General features: G+C 41.2%; 1 protein-coding gene across 5 annotated transcripts in view; it reads left to right on the top strand.

Annotated features, from left to right (window-relative positions):
• The window catches only part of Mctp2 (multiple C2 domains, transmembrane 2), a 229290-nt gene that overhangs the window by 60773 nt on the left and 150435 nt on the right, over positions 1-18082 (top strand). For 4 of the 5 annotated variants that reach the window (XM_030242581.1, XM_006540899.3, NM_001024703.1 and 1 more), the window contains 3 exons: positions 775-883; positions 16874-17016; positions 17796-17872. In XM_030242581.1, coding sequence (XP_030098441.1) covers positions 775-883; positions 16874-17016; positions 17796-17872 — 329 coding nt within the window. Of the gene's footprint in view, positions 1-774; positions 2175-16873; positions 17017-17795; positions 17873-18082 lie in introns of those variants that run through there. The other variant, XM_006540901.2, reaches the window with a different exon arrangement.

Raw genomic sequence — 18082 nt, 5'->3', positions numbered from 1 at the left:
GGGAGACATTCAACAGCTGAGGTGGATATATGGACACACCTTTGTGGGAACCAGCCCCATTCTCCTCTCTTCTTGCTATTTCTTCTCCAGTGCTTCATCCTTATTTTTCTAATTAGTTTATTCCCCACCCCATTGTGTGTGTACATATATATGTATGTATGCATGCATACCTGTGCATGGGGGTGTACTTATTAAACACCTGGAGGCTGGAGGGGGACATCACTTCCCATCACGTTCCACTTGGGCTTCTGAGGCAGAACCTATCCCTGCACCCAGACGCACATGTTTTCTGGTAGGCTGGAATTCAGCTAACCCTAATAGTCCTCTTGTCTCCACCTCCCTAGGAGCTGGGGTTGCAGATATGCATAGAATATTTTTGGTTTATTATGTGGGTGTTGGGACTGGAACCCCAGTCCAATAATTACACAGCAAATGTCCAGTGGCTGAGTCATCTCTCCAGTCCAAGTGTTCAGTTTTATAGTAAGAAATCTCACAATAAATAAAGGAGTTTAAGGGTTTCGGACATTGACATGCCATTCATATAATTGTTGGAAGGTTCATCTTGTGATTATCTCTGAAATCAAATAAAAACCTATTGGGGAAAATGCAAAAAGAATTGTCTAATAATGCAGTCATAACCAAGTCATCAAACCAAAGTATATGAGAGCTGGGGTTCATAGTTGACCAGTGTGACTTTAGTCTTTCCCTAGTAGAGTAAGCAGTTACTTGCTTGGTCTCGTATCCCAGTCTCAGATGTCCTTTTCTTCTGTGCAGACTCTTGGAGAAGCCAGTGATTGTGTGAGTCACCTCCCCAGCCCCTTCGCGTACCTCCTCACCATACACCTGAAGGAAGGCCGCAACCTCGTGGTCCGGGATCGCTGTGGTAAGGTTTGTCTGTTGTGCGCTTGCTCAGTAGCCATAAAGGCCTTCTCTGTGCCCTGGTATGAAGGCTTGTATTAACCGATGTCCATCCCACATTGACTAGAAAGGAGCTCAACGCTCACACTGGACCTCCAGCCTCAGAGTCCTCCACACACATTGACTGTGTGCTATTTAAAAGTGATGAATGCTGGAGTAGAGTATACACTAAAAACTCTATTTAACTTTAATAACCTCTTTCAATACCTTATCTCTAAACTCTGTCACATTCTGAGGAAGTTTGGATGAGGATTCACTTAGGAATTTAGAGAGGAAAATGATAAACATTATTTGTCAGCCAGTTTTTGATTTCTGGAGAAATAACTAATATAACCTTTAAAAGGGAAGGTGTATTTTTGCTCAGAGTCTCAGAGATTTGGGTCCGGGTTGCTCTGTCTCCCTTTCATTGGGCCTGGGCAGAGGCATTGCACCCTGGCACATGACATCTCATTGGGCCTCAGCAGAGGCAGTACACCCTGCCACATGAGCAGTGAGAGTGTTCACGTCATGATAGCTGTGAAGCAGAAGAGGCAAAATTAGGAGAGGGCTGTGGAAGAGACATAGCCATGAAAACCCAGAAACATGGAATTGCTCCCTTCCTTCTACTAAGCTTTTGTCTGCTCCAAGCACACATTAAAGTTTGAAACCCTGCACAAAATGGATAAATGCTGGTATCCTTTTTAAAAGAAGTAATAGTAACAACACATACAAATATCCATGGTAATTTATATTTGGAATATAACAAGTAATCCAGAAAGATAGTCACCTGGATTTACCACTTTATTGAAAAGAGTGAATGGATTTCAAAAACGATGCTGTTTGGTGGGCTGATTGATGCAGAGAGCCTCAGACTTCTTCCCTCCCACAGGATCCCAGAGAGAACTACATCCCTCTAATAACAACCATCTATTTGTCTTTTCTTTGCTTGCCTTTTTTTTTTTACAAGTCTCTATACATTTCCTATATACGTATACGTGTTTAAATTAACTTGAGATCACAATACCCATATTGTTGTGCAATAAGTTTTGTTTTTTACTTTACAACACATCTTCAAGATAATCCATGGTTTTCTGCACAAACGTATTACCTGTCTTTAAACTCAACATGTTGCTTTCTATCTTTTGCATATATGAGTCTCTGAGGAAGCACGCCATCCTCTCTGTGTTCTCTGGGCCCCACTATGGCTGCCATCTGCGTTCACTGTGGCCTAGCCTCAGTTAAGAGGATTGAGCTATGCAGCTGGGCAGGGCGAACAGGTAGTACCTGCTGGGTTCTTCCTACTCTGCCTCTGACCGGCTCCTGCCACCTGCCACTTAAGGGCTTCCTTTCTGGCTTACAGCCCATGCTGTTTGTTCCTGTTTATCCACACATGCTTGGCTGATCCTCTTGTAACAGCAGTGGACAAGGGAGCATCAATTAGTCCTCTGCTATGTGCAGGCTGCTGCAGTCCCTGGGCTGATAGGATAGCATTCAGCCCCTGATTCTCATATCTGCTGCCTCCAAGCCTGGAGCATGACTAGTTCACCTGCCACACACATGCATCTCCTAATCACCCTGCCTCTGCCCCAGAACCCTCCTACCACCTCTCCACACTACTTGTATGTGTTGTGCCCTTTCCTCCACACTTCTGCTCTCATCTACCTGTCAGAACTGTGTGAAATATGTCCTTTCATCTGGAGTTTTCAAAGCACGATGCCACATTGTATTTGTCAGTAAAAAGAGTGTCATTCAGTCCCACATTTTCTTATCTGTCATCTAAGTCTCTTGAGTTCCATATCTGCCATACACATATACCTCTCATAGTCATTTAGTGAGAAGGGCCATTTAGATCTTCATACCTGAGATGTGATCATTAATTAATACAAAGTGACCACGACCAGATGATCTGACCCTGGACCTGCTAAGTGTTCCAGTGACTGCTTCTGTCAAAAAAGACTACTGTCAGTCCATTTTGTGACAATTTCCTCAGATGTGAACAGCATTCTGGAGAGAATGTGTTTAACTTTGAGGCCTGGTATACACACACAGACAGACACAGACACACACACAGACACACACAGAGTTTATATATATTATATAATATAATATACATTTTATTATATTGTATATCATATACTATATATGATATATAAAAATTTTGGGATTTTTCTTCCCTCCAACTCTGTAAGTATGGAACAATCATTGGCCCTGCATCATTTTTGTGAGCCAACTGCTCTTCTTCTGATCTTTTTGGTCCTCTCTATGTACATGAGTTCTCTAGCTGTCTAATTCTTAGTACATCATTCTAACATCACTGCACATCCCTGTACATTGGTCAGTGCACCTCAGTGATGATGAAGCCATTGTCCTGTCATCGAGGGAATGGAACGATACCCCATGCACAAGTATGCAGTTTTCATTTTAAATTTTTGTTGACCTATGTTTATGGGGTATTATGTTTAGGAATGCACAAATATATGTAATGATCATATCTGCACCGTTGTCTTACACATCACCTTAGCCACTTCTCAGCTCGTCACTGGGAGAACAGTTACTGTCCTTTCTGTTTAAAACATGTTATGTGTTACTGTTGGTTATACTCACTCTACCGGGTAACACAGCCCCACAACTTCTTGCCCCACCAGCAGTGCCTTTATGCCCGTGACTAGCCTCTGTCCCCCTCTCTTTTCCCCATATTCTTCTTGTCCTGTGGTATCCACCCTTCTACTCTCAATTTCTCTGAAATTCTACATATAAACGAGAGCATAGAGCATTTACTTTACTGAGCCTGGCTCATTTCACGTAACAGAGTGTTCTTCAGGCTCATCCTTTATTACTGGAGAATGTGTAGTCATTATTCACAAGAGAGAAGTGTATTTGTATTTTCTTTTTTATTGAGTGCTATAATAAATTTAATTTTTTAAAAAGATTTATTTATTTATTTTATGTATTTAGCATTGCTCTCTTCAGACACACCAGAAGAGGGCATCAGACCGCATTGCAGATGGTTGTGAGCCACCATGTGGTTGCTGGGAATTGAACTCAGGCCCTCTGGAAGAGCAGTCAGTGCTCTTAACCACTGAGCCATCTCTCTAGCAAATTTAATTTTTAATGTGAAAACCTACATGCATCTAATTGATCAGATACTAACTTTCAGTTACAGTGGGGGCTTTGCACTGTATTCAAATGCTTTAGTTCCCCTTCAACTCAGGGGAGCAGCTAGAAGATTAATTTCAGTGCAGTTTTATTCTGTAGGTTTTGGTGACCGAAGTTATTTTTTGGTGAATCACTCTTTTTTTTTACTAAAGAGCTCAGCATTTGTTTTAAATTTGTACAAAATCATTCCTGCTTATGAAGTTTTCTCTCTAGATGTAGGCTCTCAAACAACTCATATACAAGGCCCGCTATTGATTATGTTAGGCTTCAAGACCCACAAGTTACAGCCATTTAACTGTACGCCATGTAACCGATACCTATAAAGAATTCATACGCAAACGAACATGGTAATGCTCTGCTAAGACTGCATTAACATAAACTAGAGAAATACAAACTAGACATTGGGATAGATTGAACCCAGCTATTTAAGTTTCTGACCTTGGTCTGCAACAATATTATGATCTAATGGTTGGATTCATCCTCCAAAACCAGTCTTTCAATAGCATAGTGGCTGTAACCAGTGCTAGAACAATGCAGATGTGTTGTGAAGCAGTCATCTAGGTTTGAAGTCCATGCTTTCAATAGAACTGTCTAGGTCGTAACTTGGTAAAAGGACAAACTACTGCTTTAGCATCTGGAGATATTAGGCAACCCAAAGTCATCGTTTTGGTATTTCTCCAGGGTAGTCGGGTGAAAACTCAGTTTCAGGGGAATACTGCTCAGACAACATCAGGAAAGTACAAAGCTGTACTTGGAGGTGGGGAGGGGTCTTGACCCCACCCACAGGAGTCAATGGGAGAGGAGCCTCCAAGGCTCTCTAGTGCCTCTGTTGGCCAGGGCTGAGAACTGCAACCTGCGGATGTTGAGTCTTTTGCTTCTACTTTGACAATGTTGAGATTTTTCTGGGACGTTTTTACGAAGTTCATTACTACACAGAGTTGTCGTGTATTCTTCGGAAAGATTCAGTAAGGCACCGCGGCTCAGGATGCTGAGCAGGTTTGGTGCTGGTGTCCTGTGGCATGCAGCTGCCACCCAGGACCAGCTTATGTGATGCTTGTTGGTCTTCTTGTGGTGCCCCTCCCTCCCCTCTCTCTCTCTCCTTCTCTCCCCCTTCTATTCCCCCCTCCCCTTCGTTCTTCTATCCCTCTCCATTCCTTCTCCCCCCTCCATTCCTCCTTTTCATCTGGTAAACATGAATAATTATGGACATAAGAATAGTGTCATGTGATACCCAGAGCTTTAACTACATAGCTCTAGAAATCTGGACATATACCAGAGACGGCCTCGGCAGGGTTGTTTCTAGTGTAGACTTTTCTTTGGATTTCTAACGTCCCTCTGACCACACCACAGCATCCCCAGCAATGGGCATGCTGTAGCTAACTAAGGGATTCCTTTCCTTTCTTTTTCTGGCAGACAGCTTTGTTTGCTGTGGCATGGGCCTCAGATGGTGCACGTTGTCTGGGCGTGGTCTTGAGTTCAGTCTTTTGGGAGAAGCATCCTGGTCATTTCCCACTCAGTAATGGTTTGTTTCTCTCTGGCCCCCTCCCCCTCCTTGTTCTCCATTCACGTTTTTATGACATTTATTCTCCTCCTTTATACCCCATATTTCCTTCTTACTTTTGGTCTGAAAAACTGCATCTTGTGTATTGGGTGTGGCCCTAGTCAGTCTAGTGTTTTAGGTCATTGAGAATTAAAGCTGAACGGATATAACACAAGTATCTATTTTCAGTACAACTGCTTCGTAACTTGTTTGGTGTGTGGAGTCCATTAGATCCTGCCTCAGTTTCCCATAGAAAGGAATGTGACTGTGGTGGTGTTTGGTATCATAGCTGCTAGAGCTCAGGCCTTACCTTTTCCACTCACAGGAGACTGGAATGTCTAGTACAGATGAAGTCTCTTGACCCTGGTAAAACTCTCATCTCATGCCCTCTCATAGCCTACATCACTAATTTCTGGAAGTTAACATCGTCTACATTAAAACTTGTTTTCCCTTGATGTGGGGGCTAACCAGTTACCCAAGTCCTCAGCGGTGACATAAAAGAATACTGTGTAGCTGGTGCCCTCTTCTGGCTACTCTTGGGTATTGCAAAGGAGAAAATGAAATTCACCACAACCACCAGAGGGCCTTAACCATCACTCCTGCTATTATTGAGGGCTAGTAGTTTTCTTTGTGATGTCATTAGTTATTATTATTATTATTATTATTATTATTATTATTATTATTATTATTATTAATGTTTATAGATGTGTGTGTGTATACTCACATGAGTGTGTGTGTTCCCATGATGTGTGTAAACACATGTATGCCACAGCAAGTATGTGGAATTTAGAGGACAACTTTGTGGCCGTCAGTTCCTTCCTTGTACTGGTACTGGGGATTGACCTCAGGCTATTAAGCTTGTGTGGCAAATATATTTATTCATTGAGCCATCTTGTTGGCCCTGAAGTTTTAATATTGCAAACCATGCTTCCACATATGGGCCCATGTCTTCAACTGTGTGTACAATTTTGGCCATAGCTTCTTTGCAAGTCAGTTATAGATTTGCATCGATTTTGTCCAGTCCCATGATCACCTGACTTGCTCAGTGTCCTCATTACCCAAGTGACAGTTTGCTCCCCAGCAAGGCTTATTCTCATCAGAAGCAATGAGGGGGCTCACTTCTATTACCTTCATTGACTGTAGAATAACTTTGTTAATTGGGTAGAGGAAAAGCCCTATTCTCTGTTTGCTTAAAGTAGTGTTTGCATCAATAATTTTGGACATTTAAATATGTGTGTTGAGATTTGGCCTTTCATCTTTGCAAATCCTCTTCTGTGTGGAATGGCCTTTGCTCCTACAGTTTGCTGGGATTGTGTGCTCCTACAGTGTGCACAGATGGGATTGTGATGTGTCTGTTGTGAAAATGTTGTTAGTTTTTACTTCCTGTTCTGAAGACTACCTCCCTCCATTTCCACATCTAGACAGGCTCTGGTTCCTTGCATCAGTCACATTAACCCAAACATCTTCCCTGTCTGTCTGATGTATTTTCTTTCTTTCTTTCTTTCTTTCTTTCTTTCTTTCTTTCTTTCTTTCTTTCTTCCTTCCTTCCTTCCTTCCTTCCTTCCTTCCTTCCTTTCTCTCTCTCTCTCTCTCTCTCTTTCTCTCTCCTTTCTTTCTTTTCATTTTCCATTTGTATCTTTCATCTGTCTCTATTTTTTCCCAATTTTCGGAGCCCCCCCCAAAAAACCTTAGCTTTTTTTCCCAAAACTACTTTTATATGAACTAGAAGAAATCTTTCCTTCCCTAATGACTAGACTGTCTCTTTTCAATGACTATACACACAGGTGCCATACGTTCCAGCGGTGCTTTCTCAGCTTCAGCTGGATTTCTGCCGATGTGTTCCTTAGTGCAAGAGTCAGGTGTGCATCACAGTGCACTGCATCTATACCTCCCCAGTTTTTGACTTTGCAAGCTCTCAACTCTGCTTCTTGCTGGCAATACCCTCTCTGAACACCAGATGGCATGAGATCCTCACTGTGAATGTGCAGCAGGACAAAAACCTATGGGCTGCCTTGTCAGAAGCAAACCTGAAGGCTTGCTTGGATGCAAACCCCATCCAGGGCTTTGGGTGTCTTCTTCATGCCTGACCGTGTCAGAGCTTGTTAAAACAGTAACACAAAGGAACACAGCTGAGTTTGGGCCCCCTTGTCATCCTGCATAGATCCCACAAGACATGCTGGTCCTAAAAGTCTTTGTGTTTTCCCATTTCTGAGGGCCCACTGGGGGATGCTGGTGCTCAGTTTTGTTTTGAGGGTCTGGCATGCTTCTGCCATGCTTGGGATGTATGATGCTCACCACTCTGATGAGCCAGTTTCCACATAATCCTTTCTCAGTGCTCATGAAGGACCAAGGAAAGTGAGTCTGGACTGCCTCCTGTGTTTGCTGCCCCCATCTTCACCACTGACTTGAATTTACCCTAGCATAGTTTTTCATCTGCTTGTGTAGGAATTCTCTATGTTTGTTGGTGAGGGTGTCCATTTTCAGACATGGTGCAGTATGTGATTTGTCCCCTCACATACTTCAGGTATCTTTTGCTCATTTTGCTCTGTTGTCTATTGTGCAATTATGTTCTGCTTGTGTGTATGTGGGCCTCTATGTCTTTATGCCTTCTCATTTTACTTGGCACCTTTGTTTCCAGTGTTACAAGGATGGTCATGCATGAGATTTACAGAAGTTCACACTCATGCATGTGTCTGGTTGCCTATGAAGAAAAGGGATGCAGGTATTGTCTGCATGACCATTCTTCCAAAACCCAACCAGTTCAAGCCTGTATTCACAGAATAACTAATTTACTGAAATTACTGAATTTGTATCTATTGACAAGTCTTTCCAATATAAAGAGAGTTATGATAGTTGTATCATATGCACATATGCATCATGAATATATATATGTGTATATATATATATATATATATATATATATATATATATGAATGATATGGCTGTTTTAAATAGTTTTTGAATGTATTTGGCTCATTGGCAATGGGTTAGGAAGACAAAATCAAAGTAGTATGTTGAAATGTTTAAAATTTGGTTTAATTTAAATTTATTTTTATTTTATGTTTATGAGTGAATGCCTTGTATGTATGTATGTATGTATGTATGTATGTGTACCTTGGGCATGTCTAGAAATCATGGAAGCAGAAGATTCTGGAATCCAGAAGAGGGTGTCAGATTCATTTGGAAATGGAGTAATAGCTAGTTGTGAGGTGCTGTCAAATTGAACCCAGGTCATCTTCCAGAGTGAATGCTCTTAGCCACTGAACCATCTTTCCAGCTCTCTACAAAACTGTTATGCAAACAAAACAATAGGTACAGGATATGTTGTAGCGTAGGCTTCAACAGGGAGCCAAACAGGGAAGATTAATGGTGGGAAAGAGATGAAATTGAAAGAGAATTCAGGTAGTAAAGGGAAGGGATTCTCAGAAGGTAGATATAGGTGGTATGGGATGTGGCTGGAGGAACCATATGGGAGGTCCTCTGGCTAAGAGAATCCAACGGCCCCAGAAACGCTCACTGCCCTACTTTGCCGCAGCATTGATAAATTATATTATTTATCTCATTCAGGTTTTTATGAATTTCATAAACAGTTAAAGGAAGTTTCTGCTCAAACCAAGACTTTCAGATAATTAATTCTGCCATAAGTTAAATCCTGGAACATTGTTCAGTAAAGCGGATATCTGTGCTTGCTTCTACCATACATACCTGTGGGTTCCCTGAGGCCTTTGTATCTCAAAGTCCAACCAGGGCCATAGCTTGCTCACGGAGCCATTGGAGATTTTATACTTAGGTGATCCCCTTAGAGGAGGGAAGTTGTTCCCATTCAATTAGGGTGGATACATGAGCAAGATGTGTTTTAAGGGCAGTGGAACATTGAGGAGAACACAGCTCTTCTGGGGTTGAAAATGGGAAAGCAGATTCCAGAAGCAGATAGCTGCTGTCTACAGAAGAAGCCGGGGCCGGGACAGATCTGCAGATGGCTGTGTGCTCAGGAGGCTTGGCACTCTTCTGAAATCATGCTGTGTGAGAAGTGATTCTTCATGTGATAAGGAAACTGCTCGCTTTCTTTCTGTACCCCTCTGGTTTCTGAATGGAACCATTAAGGATGTGGCATGCAGGCATCATTCTGTCTGCGTTTCTCCATTGAGCTGCTGTTGGACACAGGCTCCTATGAAGATGCCATAACTGACATAGTCTCCTCCCATTTTAATTTTTATCCTGGAAGTTAACTTCTCTCCTCTCCTCTCCTCTCCCCTCTCCCCTCTCCTCTCCTCTCCCCTCCCCTCCCCTCCCCTCCCCTCCCCTCCCCTCCCCTCCCCTCCCCTTCTCTCTCTCTCTCTCTCTCTCTCTCTCTCTCTCTCTCTCTCTCTCTCTCTCTCTCTCTCTTCCTTTCTTTCTTTCTTTCTTTCTTTCTTCTTCGACCAGCCTCAAATACAGAACTCCTGGACCCCATACTGCCAGACTAGATTTCCAGAGTACCCTGAAGTCCTCAGTGAACGACTGCTGGATTTTTAGATAGAGAAGAAACCACATGTTCATGGGGATTTAAAAGTTTAAATTTTGTATATGGCTATTTCCTTCCAGAAAACCTAAGAATGTTTCAGAGAAGTTTTACTGAATGTATGGAATTTCTGAGTTCCTGAATACAGAATTTAAGATTACACTTTTTTTTTTCCTTCCCATCTCCTTAAACAGAAGGTGATTGAAAATTCCAGGCCTTCAGAGATAGCAATAAAGAAACTTTATAGGAAGGAATTAGTCATGTGAATTACCTTGGACATTAAAATAAAGTAAATGGACATTAGAACTGCATAAGTGGTTATTTGCTCTTCTGTTTTTAAACGTAAATGAATAGCAATGCTAAAAATAGCCCTTAAGAGGGAGGAGGCGTTCTTGGTAACTTCTGGAGCTGGTTATCATTAAAGTAGATTGGCTTGCTTGTTCTCAAGGGAATCCTTTGAGAATGGTAGTTTTTCGAATTACAAAGGAGAATAGTCTAGTGCAAGGAAATTGAGCGAATTATTCAAGATTACACAGTTACTCACAAGATGTTTGTGCACTGACTTCAGCATCCCTGTTTTTGGGGAACCCATAGTCCTATGCCTTTTTTCCTGCCAGTTTAGATATAGATGAATTTAATAATATATTTTTATTTTGCGTGTGTATGTGTGTACACATACTGTCTATCGGTGAGTACATGCATGCTGAGGTATATGTGTGGGGGTCAGTGGACAATTTTTGAAAGTCACTTTTTTTGTACTAAGAGTGCAAGGGACCAATTTCTTCAGGTTTGTGTGACAAATACTTTTATTCACTAACCTACCTCCCTGGTCCTGTTAATAGGGTTTAATATTTCACTGTATGTTTTAGATTTTCCAAGCAGGAACATGGAGGAGCCATCTCAAATAGCTCTGGTGACACACTCCTCTCATCGTGTAGAACTCCACTCTAGATGACAAGTATATCTGGGCAGTTGTTTTTTTATTTTCTATTTTTAAAGGCATTTATGTATGGGGCATGTGTGTATGTTTGTGTATGAATTTGGAGGTCCCAGGTTTGATTACTGGAATCATCTTTATATATATTTTATATAATAAATATATTTATATATGTTTATATATATTTATATATGTATATAATATATTTATGTAATTTATTGATTATATAAACATATAAATATAAATAATACATATATTGGTATATATTTATTATTTATATGTGTTATATTCTCAAATATATTTATCACAATTTATAATTTATTATAATCACTATAACAAATTTAATTTATCTATTATAATATATATTCACTATATTATAAAATATTTATTTTTATTCTTTGGTAGGGCCCTTGAATTAGAACCAACACTCATACATAGAATTCGTCTCTTCTGGGGTGCCTGTCCCTGCTCCCTCAGTCTGGACCTGTAGATAAGATACCAGGCATACACTGCACAGACCTGGGTTCTGGGGATCTGAAAACATTTCTCAGCAGGCCCTTTAACTACTGAGTCCCCCAGTCCCCCCACCCCGCACATGAAGTTCTTAGGCCTGAGCTCAGCTTTCTACCCTACTGCCCGCCCTCAACTCTTTCCTACAGCGCTAGGCTGAGCTACCAGGTGTCCTTGCTTTGTCCCCCTTCTCCTTCATTCTAAATTATAAGCTGCTGTCAGATTTATATGTGCAAAGCCTGCCTCTGATCACTTTACTCTCCTCCTGAGTGAACCGAAATTTCCTTCCTCTTCGTACTAAAATAACTCCAGATGGACCAAAAACTTAAGTGTAAAAAAAGAAAATGTACCAAAAAAAAAAAAAAAAAATCAATGGGAAGAAACACGGCTGAATTAATTTAAAATCTTACAGCTAAGGAGGAAAATGCTTCTAAGCAGGACATGAAAGTACAAAGCCAGAAGTTAGCCCTTGGTTAATTTCATTAAATAAAAACAAAAATAACTTATGGCCAGTAATAACTCGTTAAATAAGTTGACAAGCTGTATAGTTGGTGAGCAATTTCCACAAGGAAGCATTTGTTCCAGTTGTAGCTAGAAGAGGAGCTGAGCCCACAGAACGAAAACAAAGTAATTAGAGCAACAAGCTGATTGACAATCACAAATAGATGTTGCAACAACAAGAAAGCCACTCAAAGGGTTGAAGAGAGGGGGAGACAGAGGTAGGTTTTATTTTCCCCCCTTCACCTGCTAACAGATTAAAATAAAGGTTTAAAATATTCGGTATTAAGGAATATGGAAAGAGATGGAAAGACTGTTTGCTCAGAGTGTGATAAGTGTTTAGGAGATTTACTTTATATTTATTTGTAGGTTGGTGTGTGTGTCTCTATGTGCTATGTATGTGGGTGCTCTCAGAGGCAAGAAGTGTTGGGTCCCCTGTGAGCTGCCCCAAGTGAATACTGAGAACTGAACTGGGGTCTCCTGCAAGAACAGCGAGGTCTCCTTTCCACAGAGCCAACTTCCCTACCCATAAGCTTGATGAGCTTTAGAAAGCAATTCTATAATGTCTGTTAGAACCAGAAGTGGACGTTCACAGTCATCTATAGGATGGATCACAGGGCTCCCAATGGAGGAGCTAGAGAAAGCACCCAAGGAGCTGAAGGGATCTGCAACCCTATAGGTGGAACAACATTATGAACTAACCAGTGCCCCGGAGCTCTTGTCTCTAGCTGCATATGTATCAAAAGATGATCTAGTTGGCCATCACTGGAAAGAGAGGCCCACTGGACTTGCAAACTTTATATGCCCCAGTACAGGGGAACGCCAGGGCCAAAAAGGGGGAGTGGGTGGGTAGAGGAGTTGGGGGTGGGTGGGTATGGGGGACTTTTGGGATAGAATTGAAAATGTTAATGAGGAAAATACCTAATTAAAAAAATATTTATTAAAAAAAAAAAAAAGAACCAGAATGCGCCTCTGTCACACTCCCCATGTTACAAACTTGCTAGAGAACTGGGATTCCAGGACAGCTATTGAAGCCTGCCCAGCTGAACTCCTAACCACAGTAGGCAAAATCTCAAGGACTTATCCACACTGATACAGCACAGCAAGGGTGTGCTTAGCTGCAAATACACCAGGAGGTGCAGATTGTCAGTGTGACCCAGGCTTCTGGGCATATGACTTGAGAAAAATACAGTCATTGAAAAACGATTCTTATATTTTCCCGTAAAACACCCAAGAAACTGCTTATATGGATATCACACCAGACAAATAGGATGGGGGACCAGTTAGGGGATGTGGGCTTTGTTTCATATTGTACCTTTCAAAGTTGTAGGCATATGTTACTTTTACTTAAAAACAATAAAATAAGAAGGCTGAACAGGAAATAAAACACCCACATTTCTTGCAGAATAATAACTACGCCTTTATTGTACATGTTTAGGGCACTTTGGTCTCTGACTTAAAACAGCCTGCTGTAATCTATTTCTTTTCTTTTTTTTTTTTCTCTTCAATTTCTGGGTTCACTGACATGATTGCTTAACATTATAACTCTAATTATATTTGGGGTTGCCCCTCTGCCCCAGTGACCCCAGACTTTGTTCCTGTTTGCTCCCACGTTGATTTTTCACTCTTGCCTCTCTAATTTGAGCCCTCACTGACATGTGAGGTAGGAACTATATTTCCTACCTACTATTGAGCAGAACTCCACACCATGTTTATTTCTTTTGACCCTTACCTCCCACTCCCCAGGGCCACATGCTGTGTGGTAGGGTGCCCATGCTATGAGATGCAGAAGAGCAGGATCCTTCGCCGATATGTCTTTGCAACACCTAGGGTATCTAGCAAACAGCAAGACTTGGGAGAGACCAGAAGTATTTGTGGTCTGGTGGCATGGCTGACAGGTACAGGGAAAGTGAGCATCTCTAGGTTAGTGGGCCTGAGCAGGAGCAACCATGATTCAAATAGTTCTTAGGGGGTGGACTTAGTACCTCTCTGCTGCAGGAATTATAACCAGGTACCAGTTTCTCTTACAGATACCTCTATCCCCATCTGTATGGGGTTAGTTCCAATGTCTTTGTTGAGTCTATAATCTATGGGTATGTACCGCCTTTATATGGAACATTCCATATAAACTGTCATGTATGTGTGTGTAGGTGTATGTAAACTATCAGAAACATTCTGTATAACCTCCATGCATTTCTCTTCGTATGTTGCTTCATCTGTAGATGAGTTACACAATATCAATGCCATGTCAGCAAATAGTTGCCCTGCATGTGGGAAAATGACCATGACAGAAGTCTATACTTATTCAGTAAGGACACATTTCAAATATTGAAAAATATGTTGTTGCCCATGATTGGATGAATCATGCAGACATGCAGACATTTTGTTATGGAAGCTACAGTCCATCTAGTATGGGAGAAGGTGACTGGCCCTGGATCCTGAGAGCCTTGGTTTGGGGCTCTATGGAGGCACAGCCTGGTCTCTAGTTCTTGCTCCTTCTCCACTAAAAGTATCAACTACCATAAGAGACTCTTTGTATCTGAAGCTCCCAGTGAAGAAGGTTAAAGTCCACCCATTCAGGTGTCAGCTCAGCATTTGTATAATGTGGGAGTCGCATTCCTGAGCTGCTGGCCCCCTTTCAGAACCTGCCTAGTTGAGATGCCACTTCCCTGACAGTCAGGCACTTAGGCTCAGAGAGAGAGAGAGAAAAAAAATCACCGTGCTCTCCCCCCTCCTCGCAAATTTTCTCTAACAATTAACACTGCACTAACTTGACACCCTCTTTCCTTGTTTGGCTTTGTAAACTCTGGTCCTTTTTTTCTATTAATTCCAGACATTAATATTTTCTTTCATGCAACTGCCGCCATTCACCCGTGAAACAGTTTGAACATTATGTAGCTGTCAAGATGCCTGGGGATTACCCAGTATGCCTTGCCTGTGAGAAAGTGACACCACAGAGGCCGAGGTTTGAGGTGTTTATTTTGAGAGTACGCTGACAAGCATGAAGGTCTTATCCCAGAGTGGCAATTTCATTTAATTAAAGGCCTCTTTTTATTATAGTTTCCCCCCACTTTTATATATATATATATATATATATATATATATATATATATATATATATCAGGATGATTGTTAAAGCCTGACTAGCCAGAGGTGTTCTCTCAAGCTGCTGAAGGAGGGGTTGAGCAGATGCTCGCTCACCAGTGAGAATTGCACTGAGTGGCTGTGAATGCATTTATTTTTACTAGCCCTCAAGAACTGTTCAGCACGGGTCTGTGTCTCAAATGAAGGCTGGGCTTCTGTTCCTGTGCTGCCAAACTGTAGATGGTAGAATTAGACACCTATGATCTCTGTAGATTATTTTAATTTCTTTGTTTAAAGTGAGTGTCCTTGTATTACATGAATGCTAACTCAGAAAGCTCCTGCTTTGGTAAAGCTATTGACATCGAATAATGTATACTGTCTTGTTCTCTAGCAATACCACCTCCCATTCAAATAGCTGGGGAACATAGTCCACTTATTTTCAATGTTTTTGACTATTAGAGCCGCATGGAAAACTTAAATGTGCCCAAGCGGCAGCCTGTTAAAAAATGATACTTCTCAATGACATGTGAACATTTGCAGCAAAGTAGTGGAACTAATTTAGGATATATTTGTAGATGGTATTGGATTGATTTTCATATCAAGAAATTCATTTTAGAATTCATTCCTGGAGCCTGTCTGGGGCCCTGAATTCAACAGTAGGTCCTTGCATGGATTTTCATAGGGCTGGGTTTCACAATGGACCACAGAGCCATAATTTTACAAGTCTCAAGCTTTATGCTAGTAACATCTTGAGCAAGCCTCCCCTATCTCCCTGCTGATTGCTCATTCTCTCTTGTCCTTTCACTGATCTGATACAAATGAGCAAGTCTGTCCTTAGCCCTTGAGATGATGCACACATCCATGGAACACACAGGCAGGACACATAATTCATGTGTTATGTTTACAAAATTAGCTTTTTTTTTTTAAATTGATCTGAGAAAAGTGAAGGCGGATTTACCATCAGGTTTGTGTTTGGGGGTGGGGTGGGGCTGTATCAACTCCAGGGCTATTCATTCTCTTTGGCATCCATTTCAAAGCTCCCCAGGAGGGGCCACTAGGGTCGGCTGTGTCAGCTCTGAGGCCAGCTGAGGGTCTGGCTGATGTGCAGTTCAGCTGGCCGTGGGTGTGGACAATGTATGCAGCTTTGGTGCAGGTGCGAGGAGGCAGCAAAGAATGCCCACTCTGTTGATTTAATCTCTACACCCCAGGTTCCAGGCTCAGTCCCGCCCCCGTCCGTCCCCCCACCATCTTTTGAATCAGTGGTTACAGAGACTGGTTTATTTATTATGATTATATTTTAAGGGATAGGATTTTGTTGAATCAACCATCTGCTAAATATTTGGAGGTAACTTCTTTCCCTTTTCACGGACTTTATGCTGATCCCAGGAGGGGCAGACTTCTCCCCAGGACTCCTGACACCGCCTTGATTTTTTTTTTTTTTGAATTTATTTTGTGGGCAATTGAGGGGTGACATATACACAATGAAACCACATAAGGAGCTCAAAGAGCCCATTCATATTCAACCACTAAAAGATAAAATGGAATTAGTCATTTGTCCTTAAATTGTAGCATTTCTCCCTTTCCGTGACACCTCTAAGGTTCCCCATTCCTGCACAAAGAGACACTGATCTCCTTGTGTTCTCTGGCTTGCTTCGGGCCTGGGGATTGTAGGGAGAATCTTGACCTGATAGAGATGTTAGATTTTTACATGCATTTTAAAATTCCGTCTTGTTCTCCTTTTCTTTTAAAGGCACGAGCGATCCGTATGTGAAATTTAAGCTGAATGGGAAGACACTGTACAAAAGTAAAGTGATATATAAGAACTTGAACCCAATTTGGGATGAGATAGTTGTGTTGCCAATACAAAGCCTTGATCAAAAGCTCCGTGTGAAGGTAATAATCCCGACAGCTTTCAAACCAGCTCCTGCCTTCTAAATATTTATTCCTCTGTAGTTCTTAGGCCTCTTTAAAAGTGAACTTGCCTCAATTATTCCTTCCATTATGCTCTGAGGCTGGATTAAAATATTAATACTGTAGGAGGAAAATTTTTAAGCCTCTTTATGAGACTATGTTTCCCTCAAATCGGGTAGATATATATGCTGCAAAGTCACCGTGTACTGTGTAAATAATGTCCTTATTGGCTATATTTAAACTTACTTAGTGTGGAAGAATTATTACTGGCCCTGAAGTGGTGACAAGTGTAGACACTGTTCTCATTAGAAAGAACTTTATATATAATAGTGCTACAAGCTACCAGGTGTAAGCATCAATTACTCCAACATCTGGGTTAAAACTGTACGAACTGAGCACAGAATAGGATGGCTGTACGTTAGTTAGCAAATTTCTATTTAATTGGCAGGTTTGCTCACCATGGAACATGCTAAGTTTTAATGAGAGGCCAATTAAACTACAGAAAGAGTCCATGGTGTGTAATATTTTGTTGAATTTGACCACTGCTTCAAAAGTCATTTTTGCTTTTGTTTTGTGCATGGTTGGCAAAATCGGCAAGTTGTTTCTCTGTATTGGCTTGCCTATATCTTTCTTCAACTTCACTGTGCAAATTATTGCAATGATTGAAAGATGGATTTCAGAGTCTTCAGCCTATTCTGTATGTTAGTAATGGGATGATGGTTTGAACAGCCCTGTGTGCTAACGCCCAAACCCTTTTCTAGGTGTATGATCGAGACTTAACCAAGTCTGATTTCATGGGTTCTGCATTTGTCGTTCTCAGAGATCTTGAACTTAACAGGTATTGTATTTTTACCTTGAACCATTATCAATGAGTTTTAGGAAAAATCTACATTCATATGAAATGGTGCTTATTTAGATTTTTTTTAAATATTGAGGGCCATAATTTAACTATCTGTTTTTATACTTTATTTTAGTGATAGATCAGGAAGATCAGTGAACCAATGTTAATTTTGATAATGTCAGAGTTCTTTCCCCCAGAAATTTTATT

The sequence above is a fragment of the Mus musculus genome, chromosome 7, assembly GCF_000001635.26.
Source record: "Mus musculus strain C57BL/6J chromosome 7, GRCm38.p6 C57BL/6J".
NCBI classification, from domain to species: domain Eukaryota; kingdom Metazoa; phylum Chordata; class Mammalia; order Rodentia; family Muridae; genus Mus; species Mus musculus.
This window is presented reverse-complemented; position numbering and strand designations above follow the sequence as displayed.